The sequence below is a fragment of the Erithacus rubecula genome (genome assembly GCF_903797595.1).
Source record: "Erithacus rubecula genome assembly, chromosome: 2".
NCBI classification, from domain to species: domain Eukaryota; kingdom Metazoa; phylum Chordata; class Aves; order Passeriformes; family Muscicapidae; genus Erithacus; species Erithacus rubecula.
In genome coordinates, this window is record NC_136685.1 from 57,364,980 (window position 1) to 57,381,870 (window position 16,891).

At 38.5% G+C, this 16,891-nt stretch overlaps 1 protein-coding gene across 1 annotated transcript in view; it reads left to right on the forward strand.

Annotated features, from left to right (window-relative positions):
- The window catches only part of TIAM2 (TIAM Rac1 associated GEF 2), an 87,230-nt gene that overhangs the window by 9,589 nt on the left and 60,750 nt on the right, over window positions 1-16,891 (forward strand). Inside the window, exons 4-7 of the mRNA XM_079331324.1 lie at window positions 2,975-3,147; window positions 4,151-4,375; window positions 13,875-14,060; window positions 14,997-15,143. Of these exons, the coding sequence (XP_079187450.1) occupies window positions 2,975-3,147; window positions 4,151-4,375; window positions 13,875-14,060; window positions 14,997-15,143 (731 nt within the window). The remainder of the gene's footprint in view (window positions 1-2,974; window positions 3,148-4,150; window positions 4,376-13,874; window positions 14,061-14,996; window positions 15,144-16,891) is intronic.

Genomic DNA, 16,891 nt, shown 5'->3' on the forward strand with positions numbered 1-16,891 from the left:
AAGATTTGCCTTTCAGTAAATATAATATTAAATTAATGAGTTAGGAAATGATCAAGCTTCATAATTTCCTATCATATCTGGGACTAGAGGAGAGAAAATAACAGCTTTCCCACAGGTTGCCCTTTTTAAAATTGTGCATAGGTGTAGACCTGAAGAAAAATGAACAGCAAATAGCAAGTGCTGGTAATGTTGTGCTCGACAGTGCTGATTAGAAAGAAGCAAACTTGCTAGAATGAGGCAATTCTACCTAATAATTCAGAGACTTGTTATCAAAGGATCAAAATGTAGGCAGGCTTAACAGTTTAAACCACTTGCCCTGATCATCAGATGGCATGATTCATGCTTACAAGCAGTGTATACAAAGGGAAAAACAGTACCTGAATTCCACCCTCTTATTGTGTGTGTTTGTTTTATGGAGTATGAATATAGTTTGATCTGCCTCTTCTGAAATTCAGTTTCTAAACAATTCTATCAAAACTCTAAAACTGAAATACGTTATATGCTAGTAGTTTGTGCATTTCTGGGATAATGAAGCTCTGGCAAGCAATTTAGGTGCTTCATGTTCATTTTTTGACTATAAAATTGGCTCATTGGTGATTTTGAACAAATTGCGTCCCTTCTTACTACCTGAATTTCTACAGCTACAAAAAAAGGAACAATATAATCCTTTGTAAAAAGCTTTATTAACTTCTAACATTGTAAGTGTTAGATATAATGCTTTTTACTTCAGTGATTGATATGGCTGCATTCATGGTACAGTCTCTTCCACTCTGCTAGCTGTTTTAAATATACATTCCTCATTTCCTTGATCTCTTACCTTGTTGTCCTGTAGAGAGTTCTGATTCCAAAATAAACTTGCCTGTCTGGATATCAAGGCATACTTCTGTTTTCATAATATGCTATATCAAGATCAAGACACTTGCTTTGGTTCTCTTTATACAGGTTTTTGAATAAATCTGAACTTAATTTTCTCTTGAAGTTTAAATAGCCAAGATATTTTAAAGCATGACTTAAAATAGCCACATATGTAAATGGAGGAACAGCATGTTTATTTGCGCTCTGTTGAGATGTGTTTAATTAGAAATATGCAGAAAGGCTTATAACCATCTGGTTACCCACCAGACTTAAAAGTATACATGTCCTGAGGCCTCTGCTCCATTTTCAGGGCCACCAAGACCTGAGCCTGAATAGTAACCATGTACCAAGAGAAACTCTCTTTCCATCTATCCTGTCCAATTAGTTTCCTTTAACAAGGAAAATTACTTTTCTGTTGCTCTCCCCCTTCAGCTCAAGTTTCAATTAAAATACTTGGACAACAATCAGTCCCAGAGGGTCTGACAGAGCTTATGAAACTAGCTGCTTCCAGGGATCACTGGACTTGACCCAAAGTTATACCTGGGGTGCCATACACCCAAGCATACATGCATGTCCTTCAAATTTTTTTATTTGTGTACATATAAACTCTCAGGATAAAATATGGTTCATCTTCAGTTAGAGCAAATGGGGGAAGTATGGGAATATGGAAATATGTTAAAAAAATCTTAAAAACTTATAACTTTTGCGCTTTCCTAAATGTAGAAGTGAAAGTGGTTGTATGTTGCTGATGCTGCTGAATGCAAGAGAAGACTTGGTTTCACTGGTTTAGCTTGCTCTGTATGTTCAGATGACATTTCTGATATGCAAAGTGTTACAAACCATGTCCTTTTCTTCCGACTGCAGAGATCTCCAGATCTTTCCATGGCATAAGGAAGATAAAGGGCTGCCCAAGGAAAAGATAGGACCAACTCTATAGGATTTATTCTTACCCAAAATATTCTGCCAGTCACTTTGGACATTAACAGGAAAAGGGTGCACTTATATAGTATAGAGGTATTTCTATGTGTTAGGTTCCTTATTCTAAAAACTTTTGAGTTGAACAATGATTTGATCAGAAATCTCTGATACAAGTTTCGCTTTGTAATGGTATTTTAGAAGTGCAGCTCAGTCCATGAACTTGAACAGGCAAATTGGTGTGTCTCAGAGGACAGGGGGTTATAATATGAGGCAGGAAGGAAAGGCTGTCAGGGATGGAGGGGACAGGCCCTTCTTGAGCCAACTTCACTGCCAAAGGCAACATGGCACTGTAGTCAGATTGCTGTGGGCTAGGATCAAGTGTCCTCTGCTGGGATCAAATCTCCTCCACTCTTCTCCAGAAGTAATTCCACTTTTTATACTCAAGATGGTCATCATCAAGGATGAGGTTTGTTTTCTGGATGCAAGCTTCATACCTTAGATATTACAGTATTTACAAGACTGAACATGCTCAAACTCAGTCCCTTTAAACTGCTTTAAATTACTCAGAATTGTCTGAGTCTCCAATTTTCAGCTAGATTCAAGGAAATCTGGTTTAAATTTGAGAAGTTTATTCACTAAGCATGTTGTATGAAGACAAAAGATTCTGCAAATCTTTTCAACAAATATGAAGATTTCTTAAGTGGCTGTTATGAGTGAGTTGGTTCAATTTAATAAAGAAACACAAAAGCTGATTTAACTAAGCAGGAGTTAATCTCTTCTACATGCCTTAACATTTTAATTGGCAGAGTTTATTGATAGACTATTGTTGGTCAGAAAGGACCTTTAGTCCAGCTCCCCTGCCATTGGCAGGGACATCTTTCATTACAGCAGCTCAAACCACATCCTACTCTAACCCTTGGATGCTTCCATACTGAGGTGTCCTGATTTATTTATTAAGTCCATAGATGTTTGTTTTGTCCCTATTAGATGTCTGTTTCAACTTTTCATTGGCAAATTCATCATTAACTTTCCCTGGTTTTGTGTGTTGGAGATCTTCCTTTTCTATCTGTTTTGGACAAGGAACAAAACTGATGTTCCCTGTCTCTGAAGAGCGTCTGAATTCACAAAAACATTGCATAATTTTGGGAGATCCATAACTTACTTTCTCCTCATGTTTTTTTGTCCCTCTGAACTGCAAAAGGTTGTACTCTACTGTTTTATGAGACCTATGGAAGGAACTCAATGGAGCAGAACAGTTTGCCTCGATATGCCCTGTTTGCAGAAGACAGTATAGTTCAGTCTGTTCCAGAACATCCCAAGAAAGAAAATGTGTTCTGTCTCAGCAATTCTTTTGGAGATGTCTACCTATTTCAGGTAACAGGATGCATGCATAACTTGGTGGTTGTTTTCATTTTAGGATGTGTTTGTGAGTCTACACATGTATCTATACAATTGTATGTACACATGGACTCACACATCATATTTGTGCCTTTGACTTAAAAATAATAGCACAACTGCACTATTGTATTATGGTATTATAATATTAAATGTATGATATGACTTCAGGTATTACACCAGTTGGCTCAGTCAGTTATGGTTCAGAAACAAAAAGAACAAGGATCACAAATCTGCAAGGAGCTCTGGGTACCTGGTTAATCACAAGCTTCTAAAAAATCAACTTTTTATCAGTTTTTTTCACATCTATTAGCATTCCACCATTACAGAATGATGTGCTGAACCCTAAATCTGCTGGCCACAGAGAGTTTGCTTGAGCAAGATACTCAAGAAAGAGAGCTAAAAATAATTAAAATACCTTGGTTACGCAAGTACACCTTTGGACATGTTAATAAAGGACAATATTAGGTGGAACTGCCTGTATAGAAACATGTTGATTCATAGGTACACTTGTACATATCTCCAGTGATTCTTTGTGCAGATTGCATTCTCTTTACCTTGATGTTGCCTTTCCACTAACTTGGCACTTTTTAAGTGAGCAAATACCTCTCTTCAGAATCTCACATGTAAAATCTTCTCTGCTGTTGCAGCAGTGAAGGTTTGCCTTTGACATCTGGTAGGGTTTACCTTAATTATCTCAAGGAATTAAAGATGCAAGTCACATCTTCCCACTGCTTAGACCTTGCAGGTCTAAGAAGCAGAAGCTGAAGGTTGGAGACAAGTCATGATGGAGTGCAGGAAAATCTCGCACTTCCTTTACTTACTCATTTCTAAAAAAAACCTTATTTCACTTGATTAAGATAAAGTGCTTAAGACAACAGTGAACCCATCTAGACCTTCATGCCCTAGAGCTGTTGTTTTTTTTGGTTTTTATTTTTCCTCTTACCTGCTCATAATGTTGCACCATTGATTGGTTTCACAGGCAACAAGTCAGACGGATCTGGAAAACTGGGTTACTGCCATACATTCAGCCTGTGCTTCCCTCTTTGCAAAGAAGCTTGGGAAGGAGGACACTGTCAGGCTGCTGAAAAATCAGACCAAGAGTCTTTTCCAGAAGATTGACATGGATGGCAAAATGAAAAAAATGGCGGAGCTGCAGCTCTCAATTGTTAGTGATCCAAAAAACAGAAAGGCCATAGAAAATCAGGTACTGGAAACAATTTTTTTTTTATGAGAGCATATTTATCATTACTTCTTGCTTTGGTCTCTATTTGTGCTTTCCAGGCCTGAGAGTAATTGTCCTGGGCTTAGCTGGCACAGTGGTTGTAATTATTGCCAGGTTTCTACAGCAATCCAGAGCAGTGCAGGAGGCAGGCTCCTCAAAGCTATGCATCAGACTTCTGTTTTATGAGCACAAAGGGATTTCTTGTCTCTTCTGTGAAAATGTAATTACTCCTCACAGTTTTATGTTAATAATATCTAGCTGTTACATCATGTACCACAGAATATACAGTATGTTCTGTGAATAATTTTTTATTGTTTTGCAAAAGAGATTGAAGAGTAGGTGCTTGGCAGTAATGTAATGCACCTTAAGACAGAACACGAAGAATACTTAGTCCTTTCTCCAACTTTGTGTAGTGGCAGACAAAACCATGTGCTTCCAGTTGAAATTTAGCCAAGACTAATGATCACCTGATTGTCTGTGTGGTGTGAACAAACACGAAGCCTTACTGTGCTCTCAGGTCTAGCATGTGAGCCAGGAATCACTCCAGGGATACCTTATGGAAGTATGTCTTGCAGTGTTGATGTCTTGCCCACAGCTGCAGTTTTGCAGATAGTAACAGGCAAAAGACACTTTAATTATTCAGATACACTTAGTGTTCAGCCAATGACCTCACCACCCATGGCCTCTTGTGCATTGAGCTTGTCTAGTACTTTAGCCTAAATAAGTCTGTGGACTGAGGCTGCTGTATCTTTAGTTTTATTAGGCCATTTCCAGAAGACTTCTGATAATTTGACTGCTTGACTGGACTTTGAGAGCCCATCCCTAGCTACCTTTCTAGTCAGAGTAACTATTCTTCTATCAGTTCTTCATGATGTATATTATGGTTCCTTTAGTATCAATTGAAGTTTATTTCCTTTGAACCAATGCAGCAGAATTATTTTCCTTTGGTTAGCAAAAGACTTGTAGTTTCAGGGATTTGATGCTTATAATATTTAAAATTCTTATTCTACTGCTTTGAGCTTGATGGTGAGCAGATTGACTAGTACTGACTTCACTGCCAAGCTCTTGTGGCACACTTGAGTCTGAAGCTGTATGAGCAGAGGTCAAATAACATGCAGGTTTGTGTAGGGATTTGCAGTGCAGATGTTCATAAGCCCTTTGAGCTCTCAGATGTTCATAATTTATTTCCAGGTCACTTTATTTCATGGTCCAGAGCAGAGTGAGGTGAATGGAAGAGGAAAAATGCTAAACATCCTTTTATTGCAGTAGGCTTTGAGCCCTAGAAGAATATACAGATTTCTGTAGATGTCTAGTGCTTGTAAAATGTGATACACTGAGGAAAAATCCTGATGGATATTAACTTAATTTATCCCTCCCTCATCAGATATTTCTGTTAGTAGTTCATTTGGAGTTAGCTGAAGAGTATTAATGTTCTATCTTAATATCTGCTAATTAGATGTTCTGTCCTTGAAGAACTGTCATTGTTTCCCAGCTCTGGAAGAAGTTGGCTTCATTCTGTAGAATTGAAATCCATTTCTAGGGCTGCAGAAGATTTATTCCTGTTAATCTTCTGTCTATGTGTGTCTCAGAACATTGAATGGGGGCAGACCATTGCCACAAAGAATGAAATGGATCATTGCAAACATCTAGTAGTTGGCAAAGAATAAACTTATAGCAGGAATTTTCTCCAATTTTGATCCCTTTGATCTCTTTAAAAATCTGTCCTTGCAATTGCCTAAGGTTTGCCAGCAAAGTTACTTCAGAGAAAAATCAATAGATAACTTGGTTGCCTAATCTTCTAATTTGTTGTCTCAGATTGGCTTTTGCAAAGAAAAAAATGAAAGTCTTGATGTAATTAGTAACCGAGAATTCTTAGTATACTTAGTAAGTTAATGATTTTGAGAAAAGGTTATTCCTGAGGGAATAGTTTGCATATATGTAGCTGTAGCTGTTTAGTAACTGTGGTTGTTTAGTTGTCTTTTGCCTATTTTGAGAAACAAGAGAATATTAATTCTGATTTTGGTTTTGTGTAAATTTGATGGCATTTCAATCATGTGGCAGATATTGTTCCTTCATGCTTAAGTGCTTAGTATTGACAATACTGCATTTCTTAAGCATGCCATGCATCCTGTGCTGGAAATCTTCACTAGTAATTTATTTTGGGAAGCCTGTGGAAATAGATTGACTTCAGAAGAACTGTGGTGGTTTTTTGTGTAGAAAGAACTTATTTTCACTGGAATTGTCTTGGAAACTCTAATTTCTATAGCCTTTCTCCTTTTACTTCCTCTTCCTCAGAAAGGCAACTACCAAATGTCAACTTGCTCTTTTCTTTCATTTCTTGAAACCATTGACTTAAAAGCAATACTTCTCTGCTGAAGACTTAATAATTCTCAAGGCTTTAAAAGTAAGCAAAAACTTTTTTTCACAATTACCACCACCTGAAAGGCAGTTGTATTAAGGAAACCTGCACTTTTAAAATTGCTATAGGTATTTTGATGTACTTATATGCTTCTTTTTGGTGTCCAGTGAATGGATTAGAGAAGCTCATCTGATACTATCTGGTAAATTTAGTGAATTTGAAGGCAATCAATTAATAAAACCAGTGCTAAGCAGAAGTATAAACCAACAAACAACAACAACAAAAAGACAAAGAAAATGTTGTTTTTATAGAGAAATTGTTGTTTTGTAGGCTTGATGCTATCAAACTGGTTGGGAAATGTTTTCATTTCATAGTCTTGTGGCTTATATGAAGGGTTCTCTCTGGGTTTACTGGCCTAATAGTAATAATAATAATAATAATAATAATAATAATAATAATAATAATAATAATAATAATAATAATAATAATAATTATTATTATTATTATTATTATTATTATTATTATTATTATTATTATTATTATTATTATTATTATAAACTTTGTGTTTAAGAGAAAATTCACAAATAGCCCTTCACAAAATTATTGGTAATGCTGGTCGGTTTAGAAGAGATCAATGAAGCATCTGCAAGGTGCCAGTGTGGCTGGAAATCTCAAGTCTGCACATGCCACGTAGGTTTTCTATTACCATGCGAAATAAATACATTCTGTGTGATGGTATTCCCCCAGCATGTGGCTTCTCCACTCAAGTGAAGAGAATTAGGAAAAAAGGTAGAGTTTGAAATTCTCCTGGTGCCAAGATGAATTTCAAAGTCTTTCTTAAAAAAAATTTAGTTTTCATAGATGTTTAACCTGCTAGAGAAACCAAGTGTTTGCTGTGAATACAGAGCCCTGTTAGTGATTATTAGTGTTAGGGATTATTAGCATTTATTCAGGGCTCTTTTAACAAAATATGGCACATTAAGTCAGAAGTGGAGCTGCCTCTGCCTGCAGAACTGGTTTTAATGGGGTGGAAAATCTATCTCACAAGAGAGGGCACTGCAGCCCTGTGTGTAATTGTTTATGCACTTGGTACATAAGTCTGTCCTGATGTTTCACTTTAGAACAATAGTATGAATAATAGTTGCTTGAAAGCATTATGGAGTTTTGTCTCCACATTTTAATTTGTTGGTATAATAGTGTTTTCCTAGCTATTCACAGGTTTCTGATGTGATTCATATTTTCTCTGCATATAATTCTTCATTTTTCAGAGGGTTAGGAACATGTGTATTTACTTGCAGGCACTGAAATAGTGAAGCATTAGTGAAAAGAGAAGGCACATGCTTGGAGATACTTCTGTTTTCATATGTAAATTTTCATATATGTCATCCACCTAAAAGTAGTTTGTCTGTTGCCATTAAAAGAAAAAAAAAAAAAAAAAGAAAGAAAGAAAAAGAAGGATCAGTAAGATGTTGGTCTGTTTATTCTAGGTGGTCATTAAACCCATTAGTACCTTTCTTCTTTCTTCCTTTCCCTATAGCGGTCTTCAGCTTTTCACAAATAGCATAAATGCATTTGTTTATAAAATTTATTTGACTCTTTCTCTTTTCTCTCACATGTGAAGAAAGGTAGTTGGAATAGGTCTGGGAATTTATTCTTCAGCCTCCACAAAGTTCAAATTTCATCTCTTAACTTTCTATAAAGCATCTCATGAAATATTTTCTGACATTGAGATCCAAATTCTCAACAACACTCAAAGACAGTCTTTCCAGAGAGTTTTGTTGCAAGACATTCATTGGCATCATTGCTGCAGACAAATTCAACTGGAATCTCAATACATAGTAACTTTTCATTCTTCCATATCCTCTTAAACTAAAAAATACCAGAATACCATTGTCCAAGTTTGTTAGAATAAATCTTCAGTTTGTGTGGTCTTTGAACCAGCTCTCTGAGAGGCCAGTTTGATTTCTTTCCAGGTGTTACTCTTCAGTAAGGATGCTCCTTCCCTACATCATTCCTTCTCTTTAATAGCAGTAGACTGGGAGTGAACTGAGTAGGCAGACAGAAAGTTAGGGAAGTTCATCTTCATTCTGTTGTTACTGTTTTACAGATGGGTGAACTTTCCTCTTTGTTTTGCAAAGATTTAGCATAAAGTAATGAAAAACTAATGTGAAGTTGCAAACATTATCTCATACAATGGAGCTGGTGAGGCAGCCTGTTCAGAAAAGGCTGGTGGTCTGGGTTTTGGGGAGGGCAGCTGGATAATAAAATTCAGTGGCTTCCTTACTTACATGGCTAACTATAGACATATATGTAGTGCCAGCAATTTCCATTGGATTTTCAACAAGATGTAACTTGGGTACACATGTTCTACTTTTGTACTATCAGTGGTATTGGGAATAAGATTACCTCTGTTTGTTTTGGTTAAAAATTATGGAAATTCTTTACTTCCAATGCAGTCAAAAAGATGACATTTATTGTAAAAAAACTCCATTGTCTTGTTATTTCAGGAAGATTTCTTAACCTTTTTAAAGTCAACATGCAAATGAAAAATAAAGTGTTGCTAATTGCACATGAGTGTTGTTGTACTCCATTACAATGCCTTCTTTATTCTTTAAACTAAAAGTTATGATAGCATCACAGTAGTGTTTTTTAAAGTAATGGAATTTCTGCAAGAGTGATGTTTTTGCTTCTTCGAGTTCTCTTTAGGAAGTAATGACAATAAAAATCTGTTCCCTGTCCCCAGAAACCAAGTGACTCATTTTTCCAGATGGATACAATATGAATTGTGTCTGAGAACCAGGGACTGGAATGCAAAGAGTTTGGTGTTGTTTGTAATGTGGTTGAAAAGCTGTACATATAAAACAGCAGCAGAAGTTTCTTCTCAATTCACAGAGTTCCCTACATCAGTCTGCAAAGACACTTTCCATCTGAAAATAACATATTGTGTAGGGAAAAATAGAGAATTTTTATTGCTGTAGATAGTGAATTGTGTCAGCAAGGCCCTCATGCCTCTGCATGGTATAAGAGCTACTACTAAATAAAATCAATTTTGAAGGCTTAAGTATTGAGAGAAGGCCCTCCTTCCGGTTCATCTTTTCTTTAGTGCTCCTTTGAATAGGTGCCAAGTGAAAAGCTGATGTTTTGTTATCAGGTGAGCTGTCCAGGAAGTTTTCTCCATCCTTCTTCTAGGTCCTTTAAGTATTGTTATATTGAGTTGATATGGTGTCATGTCTGGCCCAGCTTTACACCATTCACACACTGGTTTGGGTTTTAATCTCCTAAGATCTTTTTACTTGGTACAGAACATGTGTTTGCAAATGAGGCAGTTCTTCCTCAGCCCCCAAAATATACTGTTTGCACTGTTTGTCCACACTGGAGTGTTAAAGCCTTCCCTTTCAGTCTGCTAACCCTAAACCTGTTCTAGTGGGGTGCTGGTGTCACTACAAATGTTACCTGCAGAGAGAACTGAGGCATGTAGGAGCTGTGGGTCCCCAAATCATGCTGGAAACCATTAGCCTGCATATATTTATCCCTTGTTTTCCCAAGCTCCCACTTTAAAGTTTAGCTGTAGAAAACCTAGCAGGTTTATTGACCTGAGAGAGACCTGCTTTCAAACAGCTTCCCTTATCTTCCCTGTTTGTGTGACATAAAATGTAATTAATTTGCAATTGTTTCTTAGTGTCTGAACAGATTTTTCACTGACCTGGAGGAGAATTGAATATTTATATTATGAAAATTATCATTACTGCTGAAGTACTGCCAAAAGTACCATGCTGATTTTCCTTAGTGTGTTAGCTCTTAATAACTCATTCCTGCACTAAGTCTTTGATGCAAACCTTGCCCCTCACATAATTACTGTCTTGTCCTTGCACCAGGCTTCCTTGCATGAGTTTGTCTGGTAGCCCAGGCTAAGGAATTCTCAAGGCTTCCCACATTTTACTCCTTTTTATCTCTCTACCACAGCTTCCTTTTCCACTGTACCTTACAGGATCCTGCTAGGTTCAATACATTTATTTGGGTGGCTCCCTCTTGCCTTTCTCCCAAGCTCTTTCATGCTGCCATTAAACCAAGAAATCCTTGCTTAACATTTGCCTGGACTGACAATGACATCCTCCCTTTCCTCTGGAACAACTCTTTAATGCTTTCATGTTTCTTGTGTGCTCACTTGTCTTGGTATGCCTCACTTTGGGCCATATCTCTTCTCTCTTTTCAGACTCACTTCGTGCTGGTGTTAGCCTTTGTTGCCCATTCCTGCTCCCACAGCTGTCTGCTGCATCCACTTTTTCCTGTTTGCTTTCAAGCAGATTTCAAAAGGGCTGTTTTGTCTGTGCATGATGAAGTTAAGTCCCTGAGCCTTCTTTCGGGTAGTCCTCCCACGTGGGGCAGAGATTTGTCTCACACAATAGCAGAATAGGGATTGCAGCAGTGAGTCTGCAGGCTGTAAATTAACTTCATGGACCAGGTCATACTGTGCTTTGAAGTTGTTGCTTTTTTATTTGTGTGTTTCTCCCGTTTAGTCTTCAAGAATATAAATCTCTAGGAAGAATTATCCTAGTTTAAAAGCCTTAGACAAATAGCAGCTGGTATTGGTTCATGGTCTCCAATTGGTTCCAGACATCCCTGGTTTTGATAAGACTACAAGACAATCTCAGAAATTCCTTGCCTACAGCTTTTGCTAATGCCATTAAATGTAACATTGTGATTACCGATGCTTTTGGAGCTGATTAGCCAGTATCCTGTGTGACTGATAAACATTGTAATTTAATTACTGCTTCAGAATGCCCCCATGTCATACCCCACACCCCCTTCTTAGATGATCTTTATTTTAAAATACAACTTCATGCAAATGTTTAATGGGGATTTTGAAGAAGACCTAAGAGACACAAGGATGCCTGTGCTCAGCCTGTGTTCAGTGAGGACAGGATGCTCCCCTCCAGGGTGCCCAGAACAAGGCTTGCTCAGTTCCCGAGCTATTAAAAGTTGGCTTGGCTGTGTACCCACAGAGGTGTCATCTCGAAGGGAAAGACATTACCTGAGCTTGTAGCTTTTGGCTTTGTGAACAGCTGACAGCCATGTTTTCATTCTAGTTGGATGTTGACACAGAAAGAGCTCATCTCGCAATCTCCTGTTGGAGTCGTCCCATGCATGAAGTACTGGCAAGCAGAAAAATGCTCTGAGAAGCATTTGAAAGCGCAAAGAAAGAAAAAAAAATAATTTAAAATGGGGGGAAATTATTAAATAAACCCAAGGAAAAAAGATTATTCTTTGTGGAGTGCAGAGAATGCGTGTTTCAAATGTCTGTGATGAGAGATTGGACAGGGCATCTTCATTATGTGTATTTCTCTGTCCATTTTCACTGGACTTCTGAGAATTCATCTTATGACAAGCTTTTGTAAATGCTCTCATTTGCTTTTAATAGTCATTCTTTGAAAGATTTTTTATGTATACTGTGAATTACAATTTTGCATTCATACCTTTACAAAATGGTATACTGTCCTCCATTTCTTCACCCTACATACTAAATAAGATTTATTTCTCACTTCCAAAAGTAACTTATGCCATGATTTGTGAGCATGTGTGTAAGGAAGCTGGACTAGGTAGGGTCTTTATTGGTTGTAGCACCATCTTGTTAACAGGGCCTTTCTTTGCTTACTGCTTCATTCTTGAAAGTAAAGTGCCAAAATACTTGTTCAATTCTTGAAATATTTGGCAGCATTATGAGGAAACCAAACTGATTTTGCTTCTAAATGAGCCTAAAGGGCATAGTCCACCTGAGGTTTTTGTATTTGCCAGCTTGTTTCCCGAGTCCCAAAGGTGCTTGTCCCAGCCTTGGCTAATCTCAGTGTGGGGTGATAATGTCCTGTGCCCATGGGGACAGGCAGGTGTGCCAGAAAAAGGTATGGAGCCAACGCTCGTTAGAGAAAGCGTGACAAACTTTCTGCACAGCCCTAAACCACCTGTTGAACAGGCAGTGTGCAGCGACTGGAGCTGACACTGGAAGATCAGTGTTGGCAGGGGATCTCAGCAGTCATCAGTACACAATCTTGGTGTACCTTGACCTAATGGACATGCCTTTCTGCCTTCTCGTTTATCAGTGTGCTTGCTGCCTCTTTTATTTGTACTATCTATAGGTACTACTGTATGCTGCACATTAATTGTACAATCTGCAGGGCAGATTTTTGCTGCAACTACCAGTATGTAAGTTGGGGAAATTAGGAGCAAAATTTGACTTTGGTGCAGTGCATAAGAATATGTGTTTAAATAAGTGTGCATGTTTCAAATGAGTGTGAATATTTTGTTTAAAAGACTATGTATCTACACAAATACCTAAAATCTGTCATCTAAACCTTGATTCAGAGCTTTCAGTCTAGTAACTGTTTGAGTCTTCACTTCCCTAATTTTACATTGAAACTGGGTTAAGTTGTTGCATCTTATAGGTACCTGTGCTAGATATATTTTAAGAATTGCATATTTACATTCTTGCTTTTGGTACAGTGGTTTGTATTGCGTCTATAGAGCTGTTTTTTGCCATTTGCCTGGATGTAATAATGTATTACCCTACTAGTCAGTGCAAGAACCATGAGTATTGTCACCTGTTTACAGTTAGAGGAACCAAAGGATGATGATAAAAAATGAAGAGAAACTACCACTGTAGCTACTTTGCTTTGCAGTGTATTAGACTAGCTGTTTTTTACTTTGTTTTCAGCCAGCCAGCTACACAATCTAAGCTAAAAAAATAAAAAAAGAAGCAAGACTTATTTCCAAAAAGAAGGGGGTTGTGGGAGGGAAGAAAAAAAAAAATCCAACCGGCAAGCCTTTGTGAACCACAGGGTTGTGTTTTTATGTAATTGTTTTTGTGGCTATCAAACTACCCAAAGTTCATGGTATGTTCATCTTGTCAGTATGTGTTTAAGACCACCAGCTTTGTTTTATTTCAAGTCATCTTTTGGATTGATGTAACACAATATGACTGAATGTGTTTTGGCAGAGAATAACTAATCTAATCCATATACTACCAGATGAAAGCAATTTACTATGGGTTTGGGGAAGCACTCGAATTTTCAGTGCAGCCCACAAAGACATTTCCCCCCCATTTAATTGTCCCCTTTTATATCCAAACAGATCCAGCAATGGGAACAGAACCTGGAAAAGTTTAACATGGACCTTTTCCGGATGCGGTGTTACCTATCCAGTTTGCAAGGTGGGGAGCTCCCAAACCCAAAGAGCCTTTTGGCTGCTGCCAGTCGTCCTTCAAAACTGGCCCTGGGGAGGCTCGGCATTTTCTCTGTCTCATCCTTCCATGCACTGGTAAGTCCAAATGCACTCTCATGGGTGTGTTACACAAAAACACCATGTGCTTAGATGTGGAATTGTCTGGCTGCACCCACATGCATTGCTCAGGCAGCCCTATACTCTTCTCACCCTCTCTGCTGGCTCCTTGACTGCAAATACATTTTCTTCTACAGGATATGGCCATGAGTTTGTTTTTTTTTTTTCCCCAGAGGACTCCAGACTTGGAGTCCCTCCTAAAAAGGAAGTATTCTTAGAATGGACTAAAGCTAGAGACAATTCAGAATTAAATGTCACTTTTTTAAAGAACTCTGGGCTGTGTTTCTAAAGAAGAGCATCCTCAGTTGCTGTAACCTGTTGTCACCCTGTCAGCTTCAGGGAAGGTACAGAAGTAGCAGGTTCACCTCTGCTCTGTAACCTTGGCAGGGCTGCAAGGCTCATCTTGGCAGAGAGGGCTGGACCACGTTTGCTGCATGTGAAGCCTGAAGGGCAGTACTGAAAGACCCATTAGGGAATGTTTTCCTCTCTGCCACTGTTTTTATCTGTGTGGTTTGTGCCATTCCTTATTAATAACTCAATGCCATAGCATTTATCTCCTAAGTTTGGCGATTTGGAAAGTCTGTTTTCCTCTAGCAATTTAATATCTGAATGATAGCTTATCATTATTCTTCAGAGCCTTTTCATTAGCTTTTGTTTAAAAGAGCAATATTTTCTCAGGTTCTCCTTTCCTATGGCTTCGAATTTTGCCCCATGACAAAAAAATTATGCTGCCATGCCACTGGAATACTGAAACAAGCATCAGTGCTGAAAGTTTAAAACACTGTCCTTGCACTTTGGCATGTTACATTGAGATGAACTGAAGTAACCCCTATTTGATGCCTCAGGTTGAAATAACTGTCAATATTTTTCTGTTATGAAAGTGATGCAGGAGGGTCTGTCTCTGTGTTTGAATAGATCTGCTCCAGGGATGAAGCTGCTCTCAGGAAACGTACCCTGTCTCTGTCACAAAGGGTTCGAAATAAGAAGGGTTTATTTTCTTCTCTAAAAGGACTGGACACATTGGCAAGAAAAGGAAAAGAAAAGAGACCTTCCATAACTCAGGTAGATTTTGTTTGCTGGAATGGTTTGTTTCTCCTGGGGTTCAATCCTGCAAGGTGATGTTGGTGCACAGGGTAGAAGACATTTGTCCATCAAACCTGCACCCAAGGTTTCAGTAGGTGTGGCAAACTTGCAATGGGATCATCACCTGTGAAGAGTATGTGTCTGATTTGGAGTTTTTTTGTGATAAATAAAATTGGTGAATGAGAGGTTTTGACCCAGTAATTTAATTATTGCCAGGAAAAGAACATCAGGTTGGAATTTATAAAAAACTTCCCTTCTGGGACATTGCAAACTGTTTGGAAGTAGTGTTTCTTCCAAGACGGCCTCTATACACAGTCCTTAATACAGAGTGTGCTTGTTTGTAACTGGGACGCTGGAGTCTTCAAGGGAAAGAGACTGTGCAAAGACAGACATCTTTGGCATGGCCTCTTAGAGCAGCCCACACTGCCTGGAAGTACATTTTAGCCACTGGTAAAAGAGAAGACTGCTGTCATGCAGGGAGTCAGGTCTCAGTATAGACAGCTGACAAATAATGCCACACCAGTTTACTGAAGACTTGGCACAGGTTTGGTGTGCAGGGTCAGGCTGGCTCTTGGGAGGGACTGTGCTGATGTGTGCCCCCACCAAAGGGCTGCATTGCTGGTGAAACCACAGCACTTTTTTCTCTTTCTGGAACTAATGGCCCATGCTTACATTTAGTGCAAGCTTCACACTTCAGGAGTCTATGTTTTCTCAATAAAAGCTCAGTCATATGCAAAACAAAAGTTTGCTGCCTTTTCCCAGAAAAAAAAAGGCAAATAAGAGCAAAGATGCTTCTTGACAGTGAGGCAGAAGTTACAGAGGTGCACTGTCACTCAGAACTACTGTTTTCACAAGCCTCTGCCATATCAGCTGTTGCTCCTGCAAAGCAGTATTTTGTACATTGTTCATTAGGTGGCTTTTTTTCCTGTTGTTCCCCAGCCTTTGATTTTTTTAGTCAAAAATCTCTGATCAGCACTTGAAAACTGGCTATTCTTGCATGTCTGGTAGTCTGTTGTAGAATATTTAAACAAGCCTATTTGTACATGTCCTGCTACAGACACAAGTCTGTCTTACAAAAGAAGGAACAAATGAGAAACTTTCCCTACATCATCCTTTCCACGTAACTTCCCCTGTATTCCCCAGTTCCCAGTTGGTCTGGGAGTCCTGCACCTCTATTTCTTTATTAGTATGAGCCCTGAGGGAAGGAATGTTATGCCCTTTAGCTCTGTTCCCAGCAGAGCTGATACCTTGCACTGTTTTTAACTCGGTAATACATCTTCTCCTATGCTTTATAGCCCATGAAGGAGATTCTAGGGAGCTCAGGGACAGGGAATATTGTATCTGTGGCAAGAAGAGGAGGCTCCTGCTGCCCTCCCAGTGCTCTTCTGAACAAAGAGAAGGGAGGCCTATCACAGGCCCCCAATGGATCTTTACCCTTCTTATTCCAAACCTTGCAACCAGCTGGCCCAAAAATATTTTCATAGATGAGCTGGGGTTCTTGATTTTTTTTTTTTTTCTGGAATTAAACATCCTGCAATACAAGTAAGGAAATGTAAATGCTGAGTGTTGCCCATAAAAGTGAGGAATTTTTATGGGCATGGCTTGAAAACTGACCCATGAACATAGAAGATAGCTGGAAGGAGAGCCACATCCTTGCTCAGACTTGTGTATATGCACAAGTATATGTAATATGCTATACCAAATATATGTAATTCTATACCAAAATC